The sequence below is a fragment of the Stegostoma tigrinum genome, chromosome 1, assembly GCF_030684315.1.
Source record: "Stegostoma tigrinum isolate sSteTig4 chromosome 1, sSteTig4.hap1, whole genome shotgun sequence".
NCBI lineage: Eukaryota > Metazoa > Chordata > Chondrichthyes > Orectolobiformes > Stegostomatidae > Stegostoma > Stegostoma tigrinum.
In genome coordinates, this window is record NC_081354.1 from 122,948,698 (window position 1) to 122,972,758 (window position 24,061).

General features: G+C 43.0%; 1 protein-coding gene and 1 long non-coding RNA gene across 2 annotated transcripts in view; one reads left to right on the plus strand and one right to left on the minus strand.

The window, feature by feature from the left end:
• Positions 1-829, minus strand: part of LOC125452456 (ras-related protein Rab-3C) — a 175,415-nt gene extending 174,586 nt beyond the window's left edge. Inside the window, exon 1 of the mRNA XM_059648342.1 lies at positions 602-829. Coding sequence (XP_059504325.1) covers positions 602-619 — 18 coding nt within the window. The 5' untranslated portion in view covers positions 620-829. The remainder of the gene's footprint in view (positions 1-601) is intronic.
• Positions 565-22,906, plus strand: LOC132210004 (uncharacterized). Its single transcript, XR_009446120.1, has 3 exons — positions 565-939; positions 1,488-1,650; positions 22,482-22,906. It is a non-coding gene; the product is annotated as an uncharacterized LOC132210004 (long non-coding RNA).
• Positions 22,907-24,061: the final 1,155 nt, after the last annotated feature.

Below are 24,061 nucleotides of genomic sequence, written 5' to 3' on the forward strand. Positions count from 1 at the left end.
GCTGCGCGTGCGTCTTTCACGCGCTGCTTTCTGGGACCTGTAGTTCCGTGGCCAGGGGGCGCCTCAGCATGTTGGGAGGGAGCGGCCACGGCTATCGGACTACAGATCCCATCATTCCCGGCGCTTCGCCTCTCTGTCCCAGTCCCCCTTTGGCCAAACACTACCACCCAACAACACTGATAGCGCACGGCATTGGCAGAAATAAGGTTGGAAGCAAAGGATACGAGCAAGGATGCTTAGCATCATGTTAGATCGGTATTTAGAACAAACAGCCAGGAAATGTGAACAAATTTTGCAATGTATTATTTTTTGTATATCATCTATGCTACTCACGTTATTTCATACCTTTTAAATGTATCTGCATCCTTGCAAAATTATTTTGTAGCAAGCATTCATCAACAATAATAAATGTCCCTAATATCCTAAAAATGCGTGCATAAGGAGAAACGTGAATGTTAATATTCGTTCTTAAGTTTTGCAGTCGGGACAAAGACAGACTGTTTTCGCAGAATTTTGTCCAAAACTCACAAAGACCCTTCCCGATATCACCGATTCGGTCTTGCAAGACGAAGCCCGTGAGTGTAATAAAGCAATGCCTTACCTTTCCATAAAGCTCCATTTATTCTCACAACTTCAGAAATGTGGATAAGGATGGTCGTACGATCAAAGAAAGAACAATGTCGATGTTATCGTCTTGGTTGGCAAGTTGAAGAGATATTTGTTCACACATTCACGTTTCAGTCCTCAGCTGCTTCCCGTGTGTCACCCCTCCAGATCTGCCAGCAATATAATCTGAACTACAGAGAAGGCAAACGGAAACTCAGGACCGCGCGTGTCATGCTGCTGCTCGGAACAACGCGCATCTGTCAACTCTTTACATCCGTTGTGATTAGATGTTTATTTACGTGGGGAACAGAAATAACGAGAAGCTGGCATTCGGTAATTTTCTAGGTTCGCTCAAAACTTAAGAAAGAGATTGTTGAAACAAAATGTAATCAACCATTTCTGCTGAAGTATCTTGTGTTCTTAGTTACCGCAATCTCTTTTTTGATTGACCATTTGTGACTACGAGGAAGCTGGGATGCTGTTCGGGCTGCTCAGGGCGGACAACCTATATATTAATCATCACCTATGGGCCAAAGCATTCTAGAAATCTGAGCTGGTCAATGGCTAGCAGATATTTGCACGCTGGCCAGTCACTCCTGTGTGTTTCATAAATAATCTAATACATTTAATATTCCCATATAAAAATACGCTAGTCATCCTTACCATTGGTAACTTAAGTTCAATATTTTCCATACTTGTTAAAAAATAGTACTGCTTCTAGAATTATTTACATCGTTATATGTCTTTATGAATGTGAGTGGTAACATCGTGATTGCATTATACATTTGTGATTTTATTACCTTAATCGAATTACTTGTATAATCACGATAGAGGTAATATTACGCTATAATAAACTTAACTTTCCCAAATTTTGAAATGAGCAAGGAGAACTTGTAGAAGGATTGATAAGAATGGGACATGGTCGGCTGCTCAGATGAATTGCAGCGAGAAACTGCGGAACAAAGACCAAGTGGCGTCCAGGGCTGGCTGTCTAAGGAACATTGTGAAAAGGAGCTGATCCAATAAAGCAACGGGCGACAGAAGGTAACAAACGATTCTGTAATTCAGCGAGGCGACCAGGTTAAACTCTTCAATTCATGATATATCGAGGGGAAAATAGCAATCCAATTCCTGTATTTGTATTAGCTTCCGCGTGGCTAAAAGGGAAATGAGGTCGCCGGATTGTTTAAACAGTTACATAAAGCTGTTTGCATTTCGAGGTCAAGGTAAAATTCTGATTTGCTATGGCAACTAAACGCAAATACGCACAGACTGCCTGATAGTGCTCGAGGCAGACCAAATAGCCACATTCAATATCAAGTGATTATCTTTTGCGAATAAATGAAAAGCTGCCCGAATCTACTGTAACAAAAACACTGTGCCAATAACTATCGGAAACTAGCGATCAGCCATTCCAAAATATTAATCATTACAGGTCTCTGTGCTTTCCGATGGGCCAATTAGTGCTGAAGCTTTCTGGAATTATGTAGAAAACTTGACATCAAATAGTTCATAATCGCACAGAACAGTATGAGAAGTTGGATGTAGGTTAAAAATAAATGAAACATATATATATCATAAAACGCTTGGATTACTGTAAGAATAAATCGAAAGGATTGCTTGCTGTTTACTCACTTGGAGCTGCTTTAAGGTGGTTAGGAGTACAATTGCCTGCAGCCCTGTGCCAACTTCTTTGACTTTTAATTGCTGTGCCTAGTGGTAACTATTGATTCACTTGGGCAATAAATGCCAAACTTGCGAGTGATGTCCACACTCTCGGAATACATTTTTTTTTAAATGGTGCCATATCTTGTATTGTTACACTAGTTGTTTAGTACAGGATCACCATACATTGTAACAACACAAATCTTATTCACAAGAGAAAAAAAACATTTTAACACAAAATGGGACAAGGTGCAGGAGAATACAATTCAGCCCTTCGACTGTCCTCCAGTTTAATTATTTAATGGCTGGAACATACCTCAACCTCTTTTTTCCTTGACAGCAAACCTTGGTGTCAATTTTGAGTATTTTAATTGCCGCAGCATTTACAATATTATGGAGAGCAAGTTCCAGATATCTAGTACATGCTGTGTGTCAAAAATACTTCCCAGCTTCACACTTAAATTGCCCAGGTCCAAGTTAAGTATTATATCCTCTTGATCTGAAACACCCAATGTAGGAAATAATTCAAACACCCTAAATAATTCTTTGATTATTATACACACCATGAATGGATTGTTATTTGTGCCTCCAAACTCAAAGGAATGTATACCAAATTTATGCGACCTAATCTCATAATTTTTTTAAGACCTGGTATCATTATGATGAACACACCTTCCAAATCAATGCATCTTTCCTAATGGTAGATCTTAATGGATGACCTGGAGTCAATGTGGAGACCATCCTAGCCAATGCCAGTTGCCCTGCAGCAGTTAACCATTAACTGGCTGAAAGCAGAGTGTCTACCCTTCACTTATGAGTGTGTCCCAATGCAGGAAGCTGCCAGCCAATCCAACTGACTGACAGCTGTCTGATCCTAGCAGTGACAGCTTTCCACACTGACTGCTGTTCGTACAGTAAGCAGTCCCCAAATTTAAACTGTTGGAGTCGGAAAAGACATAAGAGTGGAAAGGTGGGATTTCATACAGAACTCAGTATGACACTGGCATGGGAGGTGTTGGGAAAGTGTGTTGTCTTGATAGAGAGACTGGGGTAGAGAGGCAGAAGCACCTTAATGGATGTCCATTGTGAACAGGGTCCCAGTGTCACAGGCACCTTTCCACTTCCCCTCAATGAGCAAATCAACATTGAGGCTTCTCACAGCTCCTGACCAACCCCACTCCATCCCCATCCATAATTCATCTACCATGCAGATTCTTTAATTTTCCAATATTTCAGCTATGATTACCCTGCTGAATGACTTTCTTTGAAATCCTGACTTCATTAGGTCTAACAGTTTTTAAATCTCTTCCAATGAAATGGGGAGAGCTTCAGCACAAACAAGGGCTATTAGCATTTTAGAGATAGTAAGAACTGCAGATGCTGGAGAACCTGAGGTAACAAGATGTAGAGCTGGATGAACACAGCAGGCCAAGCAGCAGAGCTGGATGAATATACTGCTTGGCCTGCTGTGTTCATCCAGTTCTACACCATTAGCATTTTAAGGATCTTCTCAGAGATGTGTTCAGAAAGTCTGTATCTGTCCATCTAAAAGCCTCAAATAAATCATCTGACACTTTGAGAGCCCATTTTGTGCATGAATTGTGTCTATATTCCATGTTTCCTTTTAAACATAGTGCCTAAGCTTTACAGGAATACAATGTGACAGTAAGAACTATCACATGCAATGTCTATCATTCCAGTTTACAAACGTGCTGAAGAAGGTACAGTTACCATTTAATCTATCAATGGATAATATAATCTCTTACAGCACATGAAAAATCTATTATGCTTGGAAATCTAAATGATGCATACTCAGCCTAAAAAATTGCATTAATATTACTTTTGGTCATTTTGAAAACAAACAGTGTTTCTCTGAGGCTCTTCTCCTTCTACGTAACATATAGCAACATCTTCACAGGTGGTTTGATCAGTCATTGTGTTATCCATGGATATTTGACAACACTAAAAGAAATGAGTTGGACCATGTATTAGTCCAGAATCACAACAGATAGTTAATTTTTTTTTAACTGGGCTTATGGAGAACCATCAACTGTTACTGAGGTCATCATCTTCTCAATTTCAACATAGTAATATACTTTACATGACATTTAGAATACTCAACGGCTGTGAAAACTCACGATTTGCCAACTACTGTCCTGTCATAATTCAAAACACATTTGATGCAGCTGACAACCTCCTGGACAATGCATTAATCTGGGAAGACACACATCAGCTTTCAGAGAAGCGACTGATATCTGATCAAACTGCCCCAAGTGATGCACTTGTGTATCTGGTGAGGTGTGCCAAATCCCACAAGAGAACACCAAAGCCAACAACACCAAGATAAAACCAAATGTGAACGTCTAAAAAGCATCTTTGAGGCAAATTCAAAATAATTTGAGAAACTTTGAGAAAAATAAGTCAAAGAATGAACTGAAATTAATTCTCTGCATCTTGTATACTATGTTATTCAGTCACTTGGACTCAAACTAGAAGCAGATGGTACTGGGGTTAAACCCTGTAAAAGGCACATAGCACCACATGTTCAATTCTCGAGGAAATTGTGCAGAAACAGAAAGAATATTATGGGAATACATTCTACCGCCCGAATGTAGCAGCACACTCAGAGCTGAACTCAAGAGCAGCCGGTCTTGTGGCTAGGCCAAATACTCACAAATACAAGATAATAAAATGTGAGGCTGGATGAACACCGCAGGCCAAGCAGCATCTCAGGAGCACAAAAGCTGATGTTTCGGGCCTAGACCCTTCTGTTTGCTGAGCTAAAGTAAATTATAAAATAGCCAAGCTACTGGATCCGATTGGATGATTCCAAACCTTTCCCATGCATTATTAAACCATTAAGCTCAGCACAACATCAATTCTTTGTTTAGGTTTAGACTTGTATAAAGATGTGACTTGCATGGAAAGCATTGATCATTATCTCATCCATAAACGTTAATGTCCAAGGGCAGCAGAAAGTTGTGAAAGTCGGAGTGTGGGGATTATCACCTGAAAGTGTTCACTCATTCAACTATCATAATGCCCTAGGCCTTGTATTCTCTCAGAGTACTCTCTCCAGGCTGGAGGAACCATAATCAGCCACTTCCATCCCTGTTTCTGAAGATGTTGACTGCTTCATTAATGTCTAATGGACATGCAATCTCACTGGAGTCCTTGGAAGCCTTCAGCAGGACAGTAGGATTAAATATAGAGACCCCAGGTGGAGGGAAGGGGCAGACTTTCCAAGTCTCTGCCTGTGGTTGCTGCAGTCTCAAACCAAATGCTTGTTATATAGACCATGGTCCCTTTAATGAGAAATATCAGAACAGACATGTTGCTCCACCCTCTATTCTTAATTGGTTGGGGACCCTGGATAGAAGTAAATTGGATTGACTTGCTATAGAGCAACTGCTGTACAGAGTGGCAGGTTCATTTTTTTATTCACATGTGGGATATGGGTGTTGCTGGCTGTTATTGCCTGTTCTTAGTTGCCCTTGAGAAGTTAGTGCTGATCTGCTTTCTTGAAAAACTGCAATCCACATGCTGTAACATCTGGTTGACCCGTAAGACCATGAAATTTTGTCATTACAGCAGGCTCGAAAAAAATACAAAGTGTGGAGCTGGATGAACACAGCAGGCCAAGCAGCATCTTAGGAGCACAAAAGCTGACGTTTCGGACCTGGACCCTTCAACACCATTTTTTTCTGATGAAGGGTCTAGACCCGAAACATCAGCTTTTGTACTCCTAAGATACTACTTGACCTGCTGTGTTCATCCAGCTTTACACTTCATTACCTTGGATTCTCCAGCATCTGCAGTTCCCATTATCTCTAAAGAAGCAAGATTCCACAGAAGTCTTCCATCAGCTGTGAACTGAAGATTGGACTCCAAGTCAGGAAGGAATGTGGATCTTCTCTAAATTAGAGATGATAACAATGTCATCCTAGGTTCACCTAGATATGTCAAATCAAAGTAAAAGAGAAAACTGGTGGTGCTTTAACCTGTGCGTCACCATACCTCAGGCAATGGCAGAGGTGAAGAGGAGAATCCTTCATTGGATCCTCAGCAAGTGTAGAAATTGAACTCATCCTGTTGACATTACTCTGTATTGCAAACCAGCCATCCAGCCAAATGAGCTAACCAACTCATGTACAATTGGTTGTAATAAAGTGGAATTCAGTGTGGTTATAGTGAAACTACAGGTATCTATATCTTTGTAGCAGTGCTCATTGTAGTATCTAGTTCAAATCAAGAAGTTTGTCCAGTATCACAACAAATTTCCTTGGCCCTACATTAGCAAACAGGGATAACTAACAACCAGACATCTGAATGGACCCTAATGGAGGTCATGCCGATGCCCAACACCAGCTGGCACAGTAAACGCTGGGCTACATGCTTGATGTTGATCGCCCCATGCCTTTGGAAAATAGTAGCAGGGGGCAGCATGAAGTATTTAATAAACACTTAATGTCTTCAATAGGTCCATGGGTGGCCAGGCCGCATAACACGTCAACAGCTCTGCACATCATGTAAAGTGTGAGACACAGAGTGGGCATGGGAGGGCACAGGCTGGCCACATATCCGTTTTGAATTCTAATAAACTGTGAATCCTTTGAGGGTCTTAATTGTACCGAGAAACTCCCTTGGACTAGTCTGATGTATGTGCATGGGTGTTAAACAGCTTCTGTCTGTAGCAATAGATTACAACGTATTTGAAGCATATCCTGTTCAATATTCTACGAGACATTTTCTATTTACTGTTTATTCCCTCTCAGTTGCTGTGTCATTGAATTTATTTATAATTAGCTATTGTAGTATATCGTTTATATATTGCAACTGCAGTACGTAGTTCAAGTGATAGAGCGTTTACTCTGATTCAATTTCAGTAGTAAAAACTGCGTGAGACTGTTCTCAGTTTAGTCTAATATTGTGAAGCAGGAAATTTATTCATTACGGCTGAAGTGAACGCCCTGCTGATTTCAGGTGGAAATCAATACTCAGTGCCTGTGCTGGGCAGTTAATTTGATACACAGTAAGAACAGACATAGGACAGCCCTCAACATTATCTCTCAGAAATGGATTTGGGTTAGTATCATGGCCTAAGCTAACTTAACTGAAAGCATTCTTCATACATTAATTTAATCAGATTCCTTAGCCTATAGCTCAATGTCTGGCTGCTGTGTACATTTTACCAATGATCAGTCTATCTTCCATCGGTTAAAAAGTGTTGCTATTATGAACATTGAACATTCCATATGATTTACCTCTTTCTTTGGATTTCATTCTCTTGCAGAAGTAAAACTACCTAACAGCTTCATTCCCACAAATCTCCAACAAAAGCCATCATTTCACTCTTAAAAGTGGCAAAGTAAATTGTTGGTTAAGATCTACCTGATAGACTCAGAACACAATGAATGTACAGATAGATTGCAAATGAAGGTGAGGGTAGGTGGTGGGAAAGATGTGGGGAGGAGGGTAACAAGTGGTTTGGGTTTGGGGAAAATTGCCAGCTGTATTAGGAAATTGAACAGAAATTTAATAAATGTGTGTTAAGATATCCAACGGAAAGACATGAGAGATAACTTGGATTGTTGTTGGACAATTGGACACATGGTGTTTTCCTGTCTTGTACATTCCACGCTCTGAGGTAAAGATTCATGTTAAAATCATAATAAAGAAATTTATGGAGGCAGGTAGGATAGTTGGGGGTGGGCACCTCGACAGGGTCCTGACCTGTTTCATCAACTTTCCCGTTCTCTGTTGCTGCCTGACCTGCTGTGTTCCTCCTGGTCCACACTGTGTTATCTCAGATTCCAGCATTGGTAGTTCCTAGAAACGCTGAAGGAATTCACTTTCTAGATCATTTGAAGCTGAAAATATGCCTATTACTCCCAGAATCCTGCAAATGTACACCTTACCTCAATTGGGTTTGTGCCAGTTTAGCAGCCATTTTGAAATTGTAGTACAGGTGACATCAGTGTTTACTAATTTCTATAAACTGGGGAGGAATGGCTAAAAGAGTGCAGAAAAGATTTACTAAGATGCTACCTGGATATGAAGTTTTAAGGAGAGGCAGGATAGGCTGGGACTTTTTTCCCTGGAGCATAGTAGACTGAGGGGTGACCTTAAAAATGTCTATAAAATCATGAGAGGCATAAATAGGATAGATAGCCAATAGCTTTTCCCATGATAAGGGAGGTTAAAACTGGAGGGCATGGGTTTAAGGTGAGAGGGGAGAGATACAAAAGGGCTTAAGGGGCAATTTTTTAATACAGTGGGTGGTGAGTGTCTGGAATGGGCTGCCAGAGGTATTGGTGGAGGCAAGTACAATTTTTTGATTAAAGAAACGTTTCAAGAAAAACGTTTAAAGAAAACATTAAAGGTCACGTTTGGACTGTAATGTGGATGGGATGGGTATGGAACAATATGGACCAAATGCACACAAATGGTACTAGATTAGTTGTGAAAATTGGGCACCCTGGACAAATTGGGCCAAAAGGCCTGTTTCCATGCTGTAAACCTCTATAACTCAATATGGACATGATTTTTGCTTGATCACTGGGTTCAATACAATTATCTAGGTATTGGACAAGCACAGGCAAATTTAGCAGAGAAGAGCTGGTTTGTTGTGGCACAGGTATGTGCAAAAGTATAATGAGGAGCACTAGGAAAGGTTGTGTTGTATATTGCTGGCTCTCACTGGAGTTTTTGGCAGGCACAGGACTGGGGAAAATGCCTGATGCAGCCCCCCCAAGCCCATTCATTTTACCAGCAGTGCAAATTGAAAGACAGGGCCCAATTAAGGGGCATTTTATTGAGAACTGAGTGGCACCCTGCCGTGCAGAGAGTCTGAGGTAACTTTCCGGTGGTTTTCCAGGTTGGAGGGGTATTGTATTGAAAGGTTCAATTGCCCAAGGAGATGGCACATGATGGCAGAGGCAGGATTTCCAGGCCAACACTGTCACTGGAGAGGCTAAACCTCTGATCACTGAATTCTAGCCTCCCTGGCTCCAGCAAAGAAAAACATTTCTCTAGTTTCCCTGCGGGCTTGGGGGTGAGGTGTGTGGGGTTGGCACAGGGGGAGGTGGGAGAGAGTGGGGGCGGCGGTGCAGCACTTCTAAAAGGAGGTGCCTTCTCATTCTTCTTGCAACTTCAGCAGCAGGCCAGTCTCTCAGTGGTAATTCTGAGGCTGCGGAGCTGCATTGCTCTGTTTGGATGGCAGGGGGAGAGCCCATCGAATGTCATTATTTGGATCGTAAGTGAAGTGGCAATTAAGAAGTTCTTTTGTATTCATTCATGGGATGAGGGCATCATTTGCTGGACCAGCAGATATTGTCCATCCTTAATTGCTCAGAGGGCAATTAAGAGTCAACCACATTGCTCTGGGTCTGGAGTCACATGTAGGCCAGACCAGGTAAGGATGGCTTGCTGCCTTTCCAAAAGAACATTAGTGAACCAGATGAGCTATTCCGATAATCGACAATAGATTATTGATCATCACTAGATTCTAAATTCCAGATATATTTTGCTTGAATTCAAATTCCACCATCTTCTGTGGTGGCCCAGAACATTATCTGGGACTCTAGATTAACAGCCTGGCAATAATGCCACCAGGCCATCACTTGCCGCATCAAAATGGTGATGAACAGGAAGCTTGCTGCTTCAGTCTCACTGAACACCTTCACAGGCTCATGACCTACATTTGCTTCTGACAGTAAATTCCAGACCATGGTATAGCATTGGGAAACTGAGAACACGATCCAGGTGAAAGAGTCTTAAAGTGTTGTGCTCTGGCGACATTGGAAAAGCTTTGGCATTTGAGAAATAATCAAGTGCTAATGAGAGGCAGTGTTGCTTGCAAAAACTCATCTCAGCATTTTTTGAAATCACAGTTTAGAATGAGGAAGTGCACTGAGGTTGTTGACTTGCTTGCCACTTTTGTTCAGACGCTTCATCACCATGCTCGGTAACTTCATCAGTGATGTCGTTCCACTCTGCTTGGAATTTATACTCTCTGGTCCATTATGGTGAGTTGTGTCATTTCTGATTTTGATCTGTATGGGTTTGTATATGGGCCCAGTTCTATATGTTTGTTGAATGCATTATGGGTTGAGAACTAAGCCTCTAGGAATTCCCATGCGTGTCTATGTTTGGCTTAGGCTACTTTAGTTCCTTTGTCCCAGTTAAACACTGATGGCCTTCATTGTCCGAGTGTACTGAGATTAGGGGAAGTTTGTTGTGTTGTTTTGCTGCTAGCTGATGTTCATGTATTCTGATGGCTAGTTTCCTTCCTATCTGTCCGATGTAATGTTTGTGGCAGTCGTCGGATGGTTTTTAATAACTACATTAGTTGTGCTAGTTGTGGGAATGGGGTCTTTAATCCTGTGTCTGTCGATGCGTGGCTGTTAGCTTGTGTGCCACCACTCAGCTCTTCCATTAAGGGTTACAGTGTCAGAGACATTTCTAGCTCTCTCTGTCTCTGCTCTGCTCCATTGTGAGGAAGGGTCACTGGATCTGATGCTGCCTGACCAACTGAGTTTTCCAGCAATTTATGTTCATGTTTCTGATTTCAAGCATCAACAGTTCTTTAGTTAGTTTTCCCTTCTCTGCTCCATTGTGCCATATTCCCCCTCCTTCAGGGCCAGATTGCCTTTCCCAAGTACTTCCAGTGCCTGCTACAGTCAGAATGCATCTCTTTTTAAAGAGGCGTGTGTTGGTTTTAAATAGTACAAGATGGCTTTAAATGGCGCTTGTCTTGCCCAATTTGAGTAAGCAACCTTTCAGCAGTGTGTTTAGGTTATTTTACTACAATGAACAGGCAACATGAAGTTTGTACTCTTCCTCAATTGCAATGAATAGGCAGACGTTAATCCAACATCAGTCATGCCTGAAGGGCCCCAGTGAACCATCCTTCACTTAACCTGAGTTCAGCGGTTCCAGTGATGCTCCTTCTCCTGGGTCCACTTGCAGTATTATCAATAGCCTCTGCTCCTGGTGACGTTGCTTTGTGGTTGCACTGTGGGACAGATTCAGGACCTCCAATGAAGCCAGCAGATTTCCCACCTGTCACCAAATTCTTATGGGGCTCCTGGGCATGGCTTGATTGTTGTTATCGCTGGTTCTCTGGATGGTGAATGATCCCTCTGCCAAGCCAATTCAATTTTTATGCTCTGTTTGGCTTTATTGACTTTTTAAAATTTGTGGATTACCTAACACTGCCCTCATTTACTCCAACATCTTTTCATGCTCTCAAACATTTATTCTGCACTTTTACCAAATGCAATGAATTCTTAACAGGCACTTCTTTTGACATCTTATTAAATGTGTTTTAAAATCAGTAAAAATATACAACTTTCATATTCAATTATTCCAAAACATGATCTACATTTGTCAAGCATACTTGCCTTTAACAAGTCTGTGCTAACTTTCCAGGATTAATCCATGCACATCCACACTGCCCTCCAACCCCACCACACCCGGCACCTTCCCCTGCAACCGCAGGAAATGCTACACTTGCCCCCACACCTCCTCCCTCACCCCTATCCCAGGCCCCAAGATGACATTCCACATTAAGCAGAGGTTCACCTGCACATCTGCCAATTTGGTATACTGCATCCACTGTACCCGGTGCGGCTTCCTCTACATTGGGGAAACCAAGCGGAGGCTTGGGGACCGCTTTGCAGAACACCTCCGCTCAGTTCGCAACAAACAACTGCACCTCCCAGTCGCAAACCATTTCCACTCCCCCTCCCATTCTCTAGATGACATGTCCATCATGGGCCTCCTGCAGTACCACAATGATGCCACGCGAAGGTTGCAGGAACAGCAACTCATATTCCGCCTGGGAACCCTGCAGCCATATGGTGTCAATGTGGACTTCACCAGTTTCAAAATCTCCCCTTCCCCTACTGCATCCCTAAACCAGCCCAGTTCGTCCCCTCCCCCCACTGCACCACACAACCAGCCCAGCTCTTCTCCCCCACCCACTGCATCCCAAAACCAGTCCAACCTGTCTCTGCCTCCCTAACCTGTTCTTCCTCTCACCCATCCCTTCCTCCCACCCCAAGCCGCACCCCCATCTACCTACTAACCTCATCCCACCTCCTTGACCTGTCCGTCTTCCCTGGACTGACCTATCCCCTCCCTACCTCCCCACCTATACTCTCTCCACCTATCTTCTTTACTCTCCATCTGCGGTCCGCCTCCCCCTCTCTCCCTATTTATTCCAGTTCCCTCTCCCCATCCCCCTCTCTGATGAAGGGTCTAGGCCCGAAACGTCAGTTTTTGTGCTCCTGAGATGCTGCTTGGCCTGCTGTGTTCATCCAGCCTCACATTTTATTAACATCAATATGTTTACTAGTTTTGGTTGAAACTATGTATTCTAATGGGCCTAGTGGGACCTGCCGATGCTGGAGAATCTGAGATAACATGGTGTAGAGCTGGATGAACACAGCAGGCCAAACAGCATCAGAGGAGCAGGAAGGCTGACCTTTCAGGTTGAGGCCCTTGTTCAGGAAATTACACAGACAGAGGGCCTAAATCTGCTCACAATATTCCAAATGCAGTTTGACTAGAGGCGTATAGAATATATTTCTGCTCTTGTATTCTAGTTTTTTTAAATGAATGCTTACATTACATTTCCCTTCTCAACTGCCGACTTAACCTGTCTGTTAAGAGAGCTCTGAACTAGGACTTCCCTTTGTGTTTCAGATTTCCAAAGTCTTTTCCAATTTAAAAAATAATTTATGCCTCTATTCTTCTTACCAAAATGCATAACCACATACTTTCCCACATTTGTATTCTACCTGCCACTTCTTTGCCCCTCTCTAAGCCCGTACAAATCCCTCTACAGTATCTGTGCTTCCTCAACACTACCTATCCCTCCACCTATCTTTGTGCCATCTGAAAACTTGGCAATAATGTCCTCACTTTCTTCATCCAGATCGTTAATGTATAAGGTGAATAGTTATGGTCCCAACATTGATGCCTGCAGAACTCCACTAGTCACCAGCTGCCATCCTGAAAAAGACCTCTTTTTCCTTACTCTCTGCCTCTGCCAGTAAGACAACCCTCTATCCATGCCAGTACCATGTACCCAGCATCATGGGCTGTTATCTTATTTAGCAGCCTCCTGTGCGGCAACTTGTCAAAGGCCTCCTTGAAATCCAAATAGATCACATCGACTGGCTCTCCTTAGCCTAGTTTGCTTATTATCGCCTCAAAGAATTCTAACAGATTTGTCAGGAATGACATTCCATTGACAAAGCCATGATGACTCAGCCCTATTTTCCATGCACTTCCAAGTACTCTGCAATCTTACCCTCAATAATGGACTCTAAAATCTTACCAATGATACTCTGACCAGTATATAATTTCCTGTCTTCTATCTCTCTCCCCTCTTAAACAGGCATGTTACATTAGCCATTTTCCATCCTCTGATACCTTCCCTGGCTCCAATGATACCCAAGGGATCACCACTGATGCCTTTACAATCCCCTCAGCTATCTCCTTCAGAATTCTAGTCCAGGTTATTTATCCACTTCTGACCTTTCAGCTTCCCCAGCACCTTCTCCTCTGTGATGGCCAATATACTCACCTCTGCCCCCAACCTTCATGAAGTTCTGGTATGCTTGTTGGTGTCATCCACTTTGAAAACTGATGTAAAGTACCTATTCAGTTCCTCTGCCATTTCTTTGTTCCCCCTTATTACTTCCAGCATCATTTTATAGTTGTCAATTGTCCACTCTTGTCTCTCTCTTATCATTTAGATATTTAAGAAAAACTATTTCAATCTTTTTTTTATTTTCCTAGCTAGCTTACTGTCATATTTTATTTTCTATCCTAACTTTTTGTTCAGTTGCCTCTGCCTTTTTTTTCAAACTCCTTCCCAATTGTCTTGCTTTTCAGCAATCTTCACATTGTATGCTCCACTGTCTTTCCTGCTAGGGCCCCCTTCCAATCAACTCTGACCAGCTCCAGCCCCATGTCTTTGCAGTTACATTTACTCAATGGTAATACCTTGCCGTCTGATTCCAGATTCTCCCTCTCAAATGGCAGGGTGAATTCAATCACACTGAAATGGCTTACTGCCCCCTAGGAATTCCCTTACCTTAAGCTCTTTAATCAAGTTTGTCTCATTACACATCACTAAATCCAGGACTGCCTGTTCCCGTGTGGGCTCTACCACAAGCTGTTGCAAAAAGCTATCTTTTGTCATTCCACAAATTTGTCTTGTTGAGATCCACTACCAAACTGATTTTCTTGTCCACGTGCAGTTTTGAAAACCCCATGATCATTGTAATAGTGCATTTCTAACTGCTGATTTGTTCTGTGCCCACATCTGGGCACAATTCCCATCAGTGTCATTTTCCCTTTGTGGATCCTCACCTCTGCCCAAGAAGATTCTATGCCCTTGACCTGATGATCACCTCTTGCTATTGATTTAATTTCATTTGTTACTAACAAGCCCCTCTGCCCACCCTTTCACTAGGATGTGTATTCTTGGATGTTTAGAATCAAGGAAAGAGGCCATTCAGCCCATCCAGTCTACACCAACCCTCCCACCTAGACTCATCCCTGTAACCCTGCATGGCATTTTTCTTTCCTAAACATGGCTACCCCACCTCATTTGCACATCCCTGGACCTTATGGGGCATTTTATAAGCGTGGCCAAGCCACTTAATATACACATCTTTAGATTAGATTAGATTCCCTACAGTGTGGAAACAGGCCCTTTGGCCCAACAAGTCCACACCACCCCTTGAAGCATCCCACCCAGACCCATCCCCCTATAACCCATCCCCCTATAACTCACATACCCTTGAACACTACGGGCAATTTAGCATGGCCGATCCACCTAGCCTGCACATCTTTGGACTGTGGGAGGAAACTGGAGCACCCGGAGGAAACCCACGCAGACATGGGAAGAATGTGCAAACTCCACACAGACAGTTGCCCGAGGTGGGAATTGAGCCCGGTCCCTGGTGCTGTGAGGCTGCAGTGCTAACCACTGAGCCACTGTGCCGCTTAGACTGTGGGATGGTACCACAGCATCCAGAAGAAACCCACACAGACACTGGGAGAATGTGCAGACAGTAACATCAGGCTAAAATCAAGTGTAGGTACCTGGTGCTGTGAGGCAGCAGTGCTAATCACTGAGCCATTCTGCCACCCATGTCCCCAGCCCTGATCCTCTTGCAGCCACATCTCTGTGATACCCACAACTGCCTATTTCAATCTGTGCCACAAGCTCATTTATCTTGCTTTGTATACTGTGTGCATTTAAGTATGACACCCTCAATCCTGTGTTGACTACCCACCTGCTGATAGCTGTCCTCTTATCTGCTTTGCCTGAAGTTAGATTCCTGACACTTCTGATACCCTCTGTCCTATTATTTGCTCTGGAAACTTTAATCCCCTCAGCTGAGTTCCGCCCACCACTTTTAACTTTTCCCATAGTTTCCCATACAACTGCAGCCACCCACCCCCATGATTTAGCTTAAAGCCCTCTTCACAGCCCTAGTAATGTGATTCACCAGGAATGTGGTCCAAACATGATTCACATCATCACTAAGCTGACGATCAAATTGCAGCCTGATTTATGAATTGGTGTCATGTTGGCAGCCTTGGGAGTTCTAATGTTACAAGTGACCATTGGTGAGGCTTCAGTTTGGAGTGTGTGTCTCCTTGATGAGGAGCCATTGGAGATGAGATTAGTTATTTTTAAAGGGTAAGTGGGCTCTTGTGATAATTTGGTTCACCCTTAGGCATTGGTGCCTTGGTTTTGGATGCTTGCAATTCTTCCATGGCTATTGAGTACACAGGAAGGAGAGATTCTCTCAAATCTTCTGGGAGGCTGCCAGGGTACTTAGCTGGCTCATTGCACTGCTGAGGTTTCTACTGCTGATAAAATGCCAGGGCGAGGGGAAGACATCAGGTGTACATTTTCACAGCTTCCCAGTGTCAAATTGCCAGTCATCCCAACTCCTAGCATGTTTCCATAGGGTTGCTATATCCCAGGTCCACGTTTACATGGTCATCCTGAAACAATTCTTGTTCGGCACTGAGAACAGATCTTGAGGTTAGCGTTAGAACGTTTTATAAAACTCGAAAGGTAAACGTGTTGCACATTAATTATATTTTTGAATGTTTTTAACAATAGTAAATTATACAGTAGCAATTTTTTAGCATGGGTTTGAAAGGGTAATAGCTTCTAGAAGCTAGTGGTTTTAGTATTTCTGTGTTTTGTTCCAAAATATATAATTTAGGAGTCTTGCTTTTGCTGAAATGCCCAGAAATTCTTTCAGGTTGGGTTAAACTTCTCATGAGCAAGTACATCACAAAACAAGTGATTATATAATACACACCAAACTTAAGAGAAATCAGATTTTGAAAACAATTAGCAATAGGCAGCAAGGCTTTGTGTGGGGAAGGTCGTGTCTCACAAACTTTATTGAGTTTGTTGAGGAGGTGACACAGACGATTGATGAGGGCAAAGCGGTGGATATTGTCAACATGGACTTTAGCAAAACTTTGATAATGTCCCTCATGGCAGAATGATGCAAAAGGTGAAAGTCACAAGGGACCTGCAATGAGCCAGTGAGATGGATATAGGCATTTCTGTGGTTCTAATCGAGAATTCAGTATGATGTGTTGCATCCCTGGGGCCAGGGGTCAAGGATGTCTCAGAGAGGTTGCAGCAAGTTGGCAAAGGGAAGAGTGATCAACCGAAGGTAATTGTTCATATTGGTACAAACAACAAAGGTAGAGAAAGGGATTAGATATTGCAGAGGGAATCCGGGAAGTTAGGTAGGAAGCTAAAAAGCAGAACCTCAAACCTGGTAATCTCTGGTGCCATCTGCTCGTGAGATTAGGAATAGGAAGATAGGGAAGATAAATGATTGGCTTAGGAGATGGTGCAGGGGGCAAGGATTCAGATTTTTGGATCATTGGAATCTCTTCTGGGGCAAAAGAGACCTGTTCAAAAGAGATGAGTTTCACCTGAACTGGAGGAGGACCAATAATCTAGTGGGCAGATTTGCTATGGCCACTCTGAAGGCTTTAAACCAGAATGGAGGGGGTCTGGGTAGATCCTAAGCAGTATTGAGAATAGAATGACAGCTGAGGGTGGTTCAAAAGTTCATTAGAACAAAACAGACAATAACATGTCAGAAAATGAGGTAACTCTGAAGAATTAAATTTAACTTATTTCAATGCAAAAGCTGGAAGAACTCAGGGTATGGATGGGAACATGGGACTGAGATATCATAGAGCTATTATGGAAACTTGTTTGTGGGAGGTACAGAACTCGCAGCTCAAAGTTCTGTGCTTTAGATGCTATAGAAAGAATAGAGACGGAGGCAAGAGGTGGGGGTGTCGTGTTTTTGATTAGGGAAAACATTATGGCAGTAATGAGAGAGGATATTCCTGGGAGATTGTCAAGTGAAACTGTATGGGTTGAATTCAGAAAAGGAAGAGGGTAACCACTTTGATGGGATTGTAGGCCCCCTCAGTATTCAGCAGGAAAACAGCAGCAAGTATGTAGAGAGATCTCAGGTTTGTGTAAGGATAATAGTGTTGTAATAGTAGGGCACTTTAACTTTCCAAACATTGACTGGGGCTGCTTTGGTGTTAAAGGCTGGGATGGGGAGAAATTTGTTAAATGAGTTCAAGAAAGTTTTCTTCATCAATATGTAGATGTACCTACTGGAGAAGGAGCAAAACTTGACCTTCTCTTGGGAAATAAGAGCGGGGAAGTGACCAAAATGTTATTTGGGGCGGGCTTTGGGACCAATAAACATAATTCTATCGGTTTTAAAATAGTTTTGGGAAAGGATAGGCCTTGTATAAAAGTTTAAAATGCTAAATTGGATTAAGGCTAAATTTGAAGGAATGAGACAAGAACTTTCAAAGGTTGATTGCGGTGGCTTATTTGTGGGTAAAGATATGACTGCTAAGTGAAGGGTTTTCAAAAGTGAGATAACAAGAGTTCAGAGACAATATGTTCCTGCTAGAATGAAGGCTAATGCTGTTCGGGATAGGGGACAACGAATGAATAAAGATATTGAGGTTCTCATCAAGAATAAAGAAGCACGTGTCAGGTATAGACAACTAGGGTCAAGTGAATCTCTTGAAGAGTATCAGGGGAGTAGGGGTGTTCCTAAGAGAAAATCAGGAGGCAAAAAGTGGGTATGAGATAGCTTTGGCAGGTAAGTTTAAGGATAATCCAAAGAGAATCCACAAGTATTTTAAGGGCAAAAGAGCAATAAGGGAGAGAACAGAGCCTTTTAAAGATCATTAAGGCTGTCTATGTGTAGTACCAGAGGAGGTGGGAGAGATACTAAATTAATGTTTCACATCAGTATTTAGAAAGACATGGAAGCTAGGGAACTTGGAGAAATATGTGTTGAAAACAGTCCACATTTCAGAAAATGAGGTCCTAGAATCGTTAAAAATCCTGAAGGTAGATAAATCTCTGCTATCTGATCAGACATGTCCTAGGGTAGTGTGGAAAGCTGGGGAAGAAATTGCAAGACTCCAAGCAGAGATATTTGTGTCATTAGCAGCCATTGGTGAGGTGCCAAAAGACTGGAGGGTGACAAGAGTTGTCACATTATTTAAGAAAGGCTCCAAGGAGAAGCTGGGGAACTATAGACCGGTGAGTTTGATATCAATGATGGGTAGAGGGGAATCTGAGAGGTAGGGGTTATATGATTTGGAGACACGAGGACTGGTTAGGGATAGTCAGCATAGTTTTATGCCTGGCAAATAGTATCTCAAAAACTTGATTGAGTTCTTTGTGGATGTGACCAAGAACATAGATGAGAGCAGGTCAGAAGATGTTGTCTACGTGGACTTTGACATGGTAGACTGTTTAGTGAAGTTAGATCACAGGGATTCAGGGAGAGCTTGCCAACTGGATACAAAGAGATAATGGGAACTGCAGATGCTGGAGAATTCCAAGATAATAAAATGTGAGGCTGGATGAACACAGCAGGCCAAGCAGCATCTCAGGAGCACAAAAGCTGACGTTTCGGGCCTAGACCCTTCATCAGAGAGGGGGATGGGGAGAGGGAACTGGAATAAATAGGGAGAGAGGGGGAGGTGGACCGAAGATGGAGAGTAAAGAAGATAGGTGGAGAGAGTGTAGGTGGGGAGGTAGGGAGGGGATAGGTCAGTCCAGGGAAGACGGACAGGTCAAGGAGGTGGGATGAGGTTAGTAGGTAGGAGATGGGGGTGCGGCTTGGGGTGGGAGGAAGGGATGGGTGAGAGGAAGAACAGGTTAGGAAGGCAGAGACAGGTTGGACTGGTTTTGGGATGCAGTGGGTGGGGGGGAAGAGCTGGGCTGGTTGTGTGGTGCAGTGGGGGGAGGGGACGAACTGGGCTGGTTTAGGGATGCAGTAGGGGAAGGGGAGATTTTGAAACTGGTGAAGTCCACATTGATACCATATGGCTGCAGCGTTCCCAGGCGGAATATGAGTTGCTGTTCCTGCAACCTTCGGGTGGCATCATTGTGGCAGTGCAGGAGGCCCATGATGGACATGTCATCTAGAGAATGGGAGGGGGAGTGGAAATGGTTTGCGACTGGGAGGTGCAGTTGTTTGTTGCGAACTGAGCGGAGGTGTTCTGCAAAGCGGTCCCCAAGCCTCCGCTTGGTTTCCCCAACTGGATACAAAATTGGCTTGGAAGCAGGTGACAAAGGGTGGTTGTTTTTCAGACAGGAGGCCTGTGACCAGTAGTGTTCCACAGGGATCAGTGCTGAGTCCACTGTTCTTTACCCTTTAGACAAATAATTAGATGAGAATATAGGAAGCATGGCTAGTAAATTTGCAGATGACACCAAAACTGGTGATATAGTCAACTGTGAAGAAGGTTATCTGAGATTCCAAAGGGATCTTAATCAATTGGGCCAACGGGCTGAGGAGTGGCAGATGGTGTTTAATTTGGATAAATGTGAAGTATTGAGTTTTGGTAAGATGAACAAGGGCAGGACTTACATAGTAATTAGTAGGGCAGGACTTACATAGTAAATGGTAGGGCCCTGGGGAGTATTGAAGAACAGACAGGCCTAGGAGTTCAGACACATAGTTCATTGAAAGTTGAATCACAGGTAGATAAGTAGTAAAAAAGGCATTTGGCACACTTCTGCTCATTGCTCAGACCATTGAATATAAGAGTTGGGACATCATGTCGCGAGTATATAGGACATTGGTGAGGCCATTTTTGCAGTACTGTGGACAGTTCTGGTTGCCCTGCTGTAGGAAGGATATTATTGAATTGGCCAGGGAGAGGAAAGATTTACAAGGATGTTACTGGGATTGGAGGGTTTGAGGTGTAAGGAAAGGCTGGATAAACTGGAGCTTTTGTCACTGGAGCTCAGGAAGTTGAGGGGTGACCTTATAGAGGTATATAAAATCATGATGGGCACGGATATAGTGAATAGCAAAGGTCTTTTCCCTAAGAATGGGGAGTTCAAAGCTAGGGGACATAATTTCAAGATGAGAGGAGAAAGATTTAAAAGGGACCTCTGAGGGGCAACACTTTCACCCAGAAGGTGGTTCACACGTGTTGCAGCTGGATGGAAATTTAGTGCGGCCATATTTGACATGTTGCGTACAGTTCTGGTTGTCACACTACCACATAGATGTGGAGGCTTTGGAAAGGGTACAGAAGCAGTTTAGCAGCTGCCTGGTTTGGAGGCTATTAGATATGAGGTGAGATTGCACAAACTTGGGTTGTTTTTACTTGAATATCAGAGGCTGAAGGGATGAGCTGATAGGAGTTTACAAAATTATGACAGACGTGGATAGAATCGATAGTGGGGGTGTTTTTTTCCCCGAGAGTAGAAATGCCAATTACTAGATGACATTAGTTTAAGGTAGCAGAGGGAAAGTTTAAAGGAGTTGTGAGAGACAAGTTTGTTATACAGTGAATGATAGGTGCTTGGAACAGCTCATCCCTTCAGCCTCTGATATTCAAGTAAAAACAACCCAAGTTTGTACAATCATATCTAATAGCCTCCAAATCAGGCAACATACTGGTAAACTGCTTCTGCACCCTTTCCAAAGCCTCCACATCTATGTGGCAGTTGCCAGAGAAGCTGGCAGAGACAGGTGCAAGAGAACTTTTAAGAGGCATCATGACAGATGTATGAACAAACAAGGAATAGGAGGATACAAACCTCATAGATGCATAAGATTTTTAGTTTTGAAGGGCATCATTGTTGCCGCAGGCTTGGTGGTGCAATTGGCTTGTTCTGGTGCTGTACTATTCTTTGTTCACACAGCAGATAAAAAGTGAGCCTGAGGCTGAGGTGATACCTCAGGAGGCAAAACCACTGCTGAATTTGTGCGGGTAGCAAGATCAGAGGCTATATCAGCAGGTCAGTGGTACAAACATAACAAGTTTCTCATTGTCTCGAGTGCTGAGTTTGAACTTTGAAGTTAAAAAGCAAAGAAATGTCAGTGATTTGATCAGTTACTCGTCTTGGTTCCCCCAGAATGTTATTAGCTTAGCTGTTTGGGGCCTCAAATCTATGCCTGTGGAAAAGGCTGCATGAACACAGCAAATGCTTTATGCATCCAGAAATAGACCACCCTTCCAAAATAGCCTGGTGCCCTTGGGATCCAGTGACAACTTTATATTCTTACTGGCTTCATATAATTCTGAACATGTACAGACTGAAAATATTCATCCTGCCTGGAGTTATCCTGCCATACCACTGGTATGAATGTTCCTCAAGGTTTGGAAATTAGATTGTACATTAAATATACCAGGGCAAGTCTTTCTATTGAAGATAATATAGGCTGCCCACTGTTTTATAAAGTATTGTTTCTGAAGGGGCACATGTACTTATTATAGTGATTCCACTCATTCAACTGATGCCACCCAATCTGTGAGTGGTGACGAGGAGTGCTGCTTTAACTTTCAGAGGACACAGATGTGTTTGTGCCTGCTCCCTAATATCCTTGCCATTATGCCTGATAAATGGTGTTCTTATGGCTATCATGCAGTAAACCTTATTGTGATCTCGTCAGTAGTCAAGCCCACACAAAGCAAAGACAAAGGAAGACTGATGACAGTGAATTACCTCAAACTGCCCTTATCCAGGACTGCACACCACACACTCAAATTAAAGCGAACTAGTGCGGACGCTGGACATCTGAATTAATATTGAACTCAAAACGTTAACTCTGTTCCTTTCTCCACAGATGCTGCCACACCTGCTGAATTCCTCCAGAATGTTACGTTTTTAATTCATCTACATGGGCTCTGCCGAACAGTTTGTCTGGCTGGGATGTGCTGGCCTCACACACAGGAACCAGCTGCTTTGCTGTAATGTCTGTTTTACAACATATAATATGTTTTGCTCTTTTAAATACACTCAGCCTTGGAGTTAATCAGACCCTGATGAATAATTGATTTTTAGGCTATTATCATTAATTTAACAGCTTCCTGCTACCTTTGTTGGGATTATAGCTGATACTCTTAAAAGATTGAGTGAATACTTTGTGTTGTACGTTGATCATAGGTCTGAAACGGACCGAGAAATCCTGACACGGATCAATGTGTTAGTTTCACTGGCCTTGTTCCTGGTGCCATTCATTTCGAGTGATATGTGTTCACAGAAGGCAAAGCTGCCCAGCCCTGTCCAGTGGACAGCCAGTTACTCTCATGGAGAGCCTTGTTAACCAATATTAAAGGAATTTTCCCATCAGCTTCCGGTTTCTTCATATGGCTGGATGTATTTTAAATGCCTGGATTTGGGTCCAAGTGGGGTGCAGGAGTACCAATGTTCCAGGCAGTAGTACAGATCCTCCTGCCTGCCTGGGTGTGGACATAGCAGAAGGCCATCCTATAGGGGAACTAACCCTTCAGTAGTGTAGGCTGGCTGCTCATCTTATATTTGTTCTAAAAGCAAAGGGCAGTAATTTGAAGCCATAGTTTCACCAGAACATAGGGCTCTCATTAGGTAGAGACAACTGGTGTTGGTTTAACCTGAGGGTCACGACACCTCAGGCAAAGGGGGAGGTTGAGAAGGAGAGTCCATCATAGTAACCTGAGCCATTACAGGAATAGAGCCCATGCTGTTGGTATTACATTGCATTGTGCATCAGCCATCCAGCTAACTGAGCTAAACCCCATCTGTGTGCTGAAGCACCAACTCAGTTATTTACATTTATTGCAGGCCCGTGCTCCTGCCAAGCTGGAAGGTGCCTGACTTTCATCGGATTAGCTGTGCAGCTTCGAGGGCCCACTTGCCAGCCAAAGTTCAACAGGCAAATTGTCTGTTTGTCGAGTAAGGTGAAAAGGGTAGCTAATTTCCAGGGGTGAATTTGAAGCCAGGGTGCAATCTCTGCTTCTGGTTCTCACTCAGACGTGAAAAGCGCATTGCCTTGGTTTAATTTCACATAGAAGCTGCCCGACCTGCTCAGTATTTCCAGGGCTCTTGGTTTTTTGTTTCACTGTGTTCAGATGATTTATGAGGATCATTTTACTAACTGATGTGGCCAGTGTGGAGTTTGGGAGATTTATCACCCTGGAGAAGAGGGAAGATGAATAGAACAATTGCGTTTCCAGTTTTTGTTTCCTCTCTTTGATTTCATATTACATGCATCTGCATTTTTTGTTTCGTTGTTCACAATTTTCTGTGTGTGGGCCTTCCCTCAGGTATTCCTGTTTTCTGTTATCACCACCCTATCACCTCACTGGGGATCTATTCCATCAGCTGATTGTTTTCTGTTTGACACCTTCAAACATTCAACCCAGTTACTCGGTAGATGCAATACCT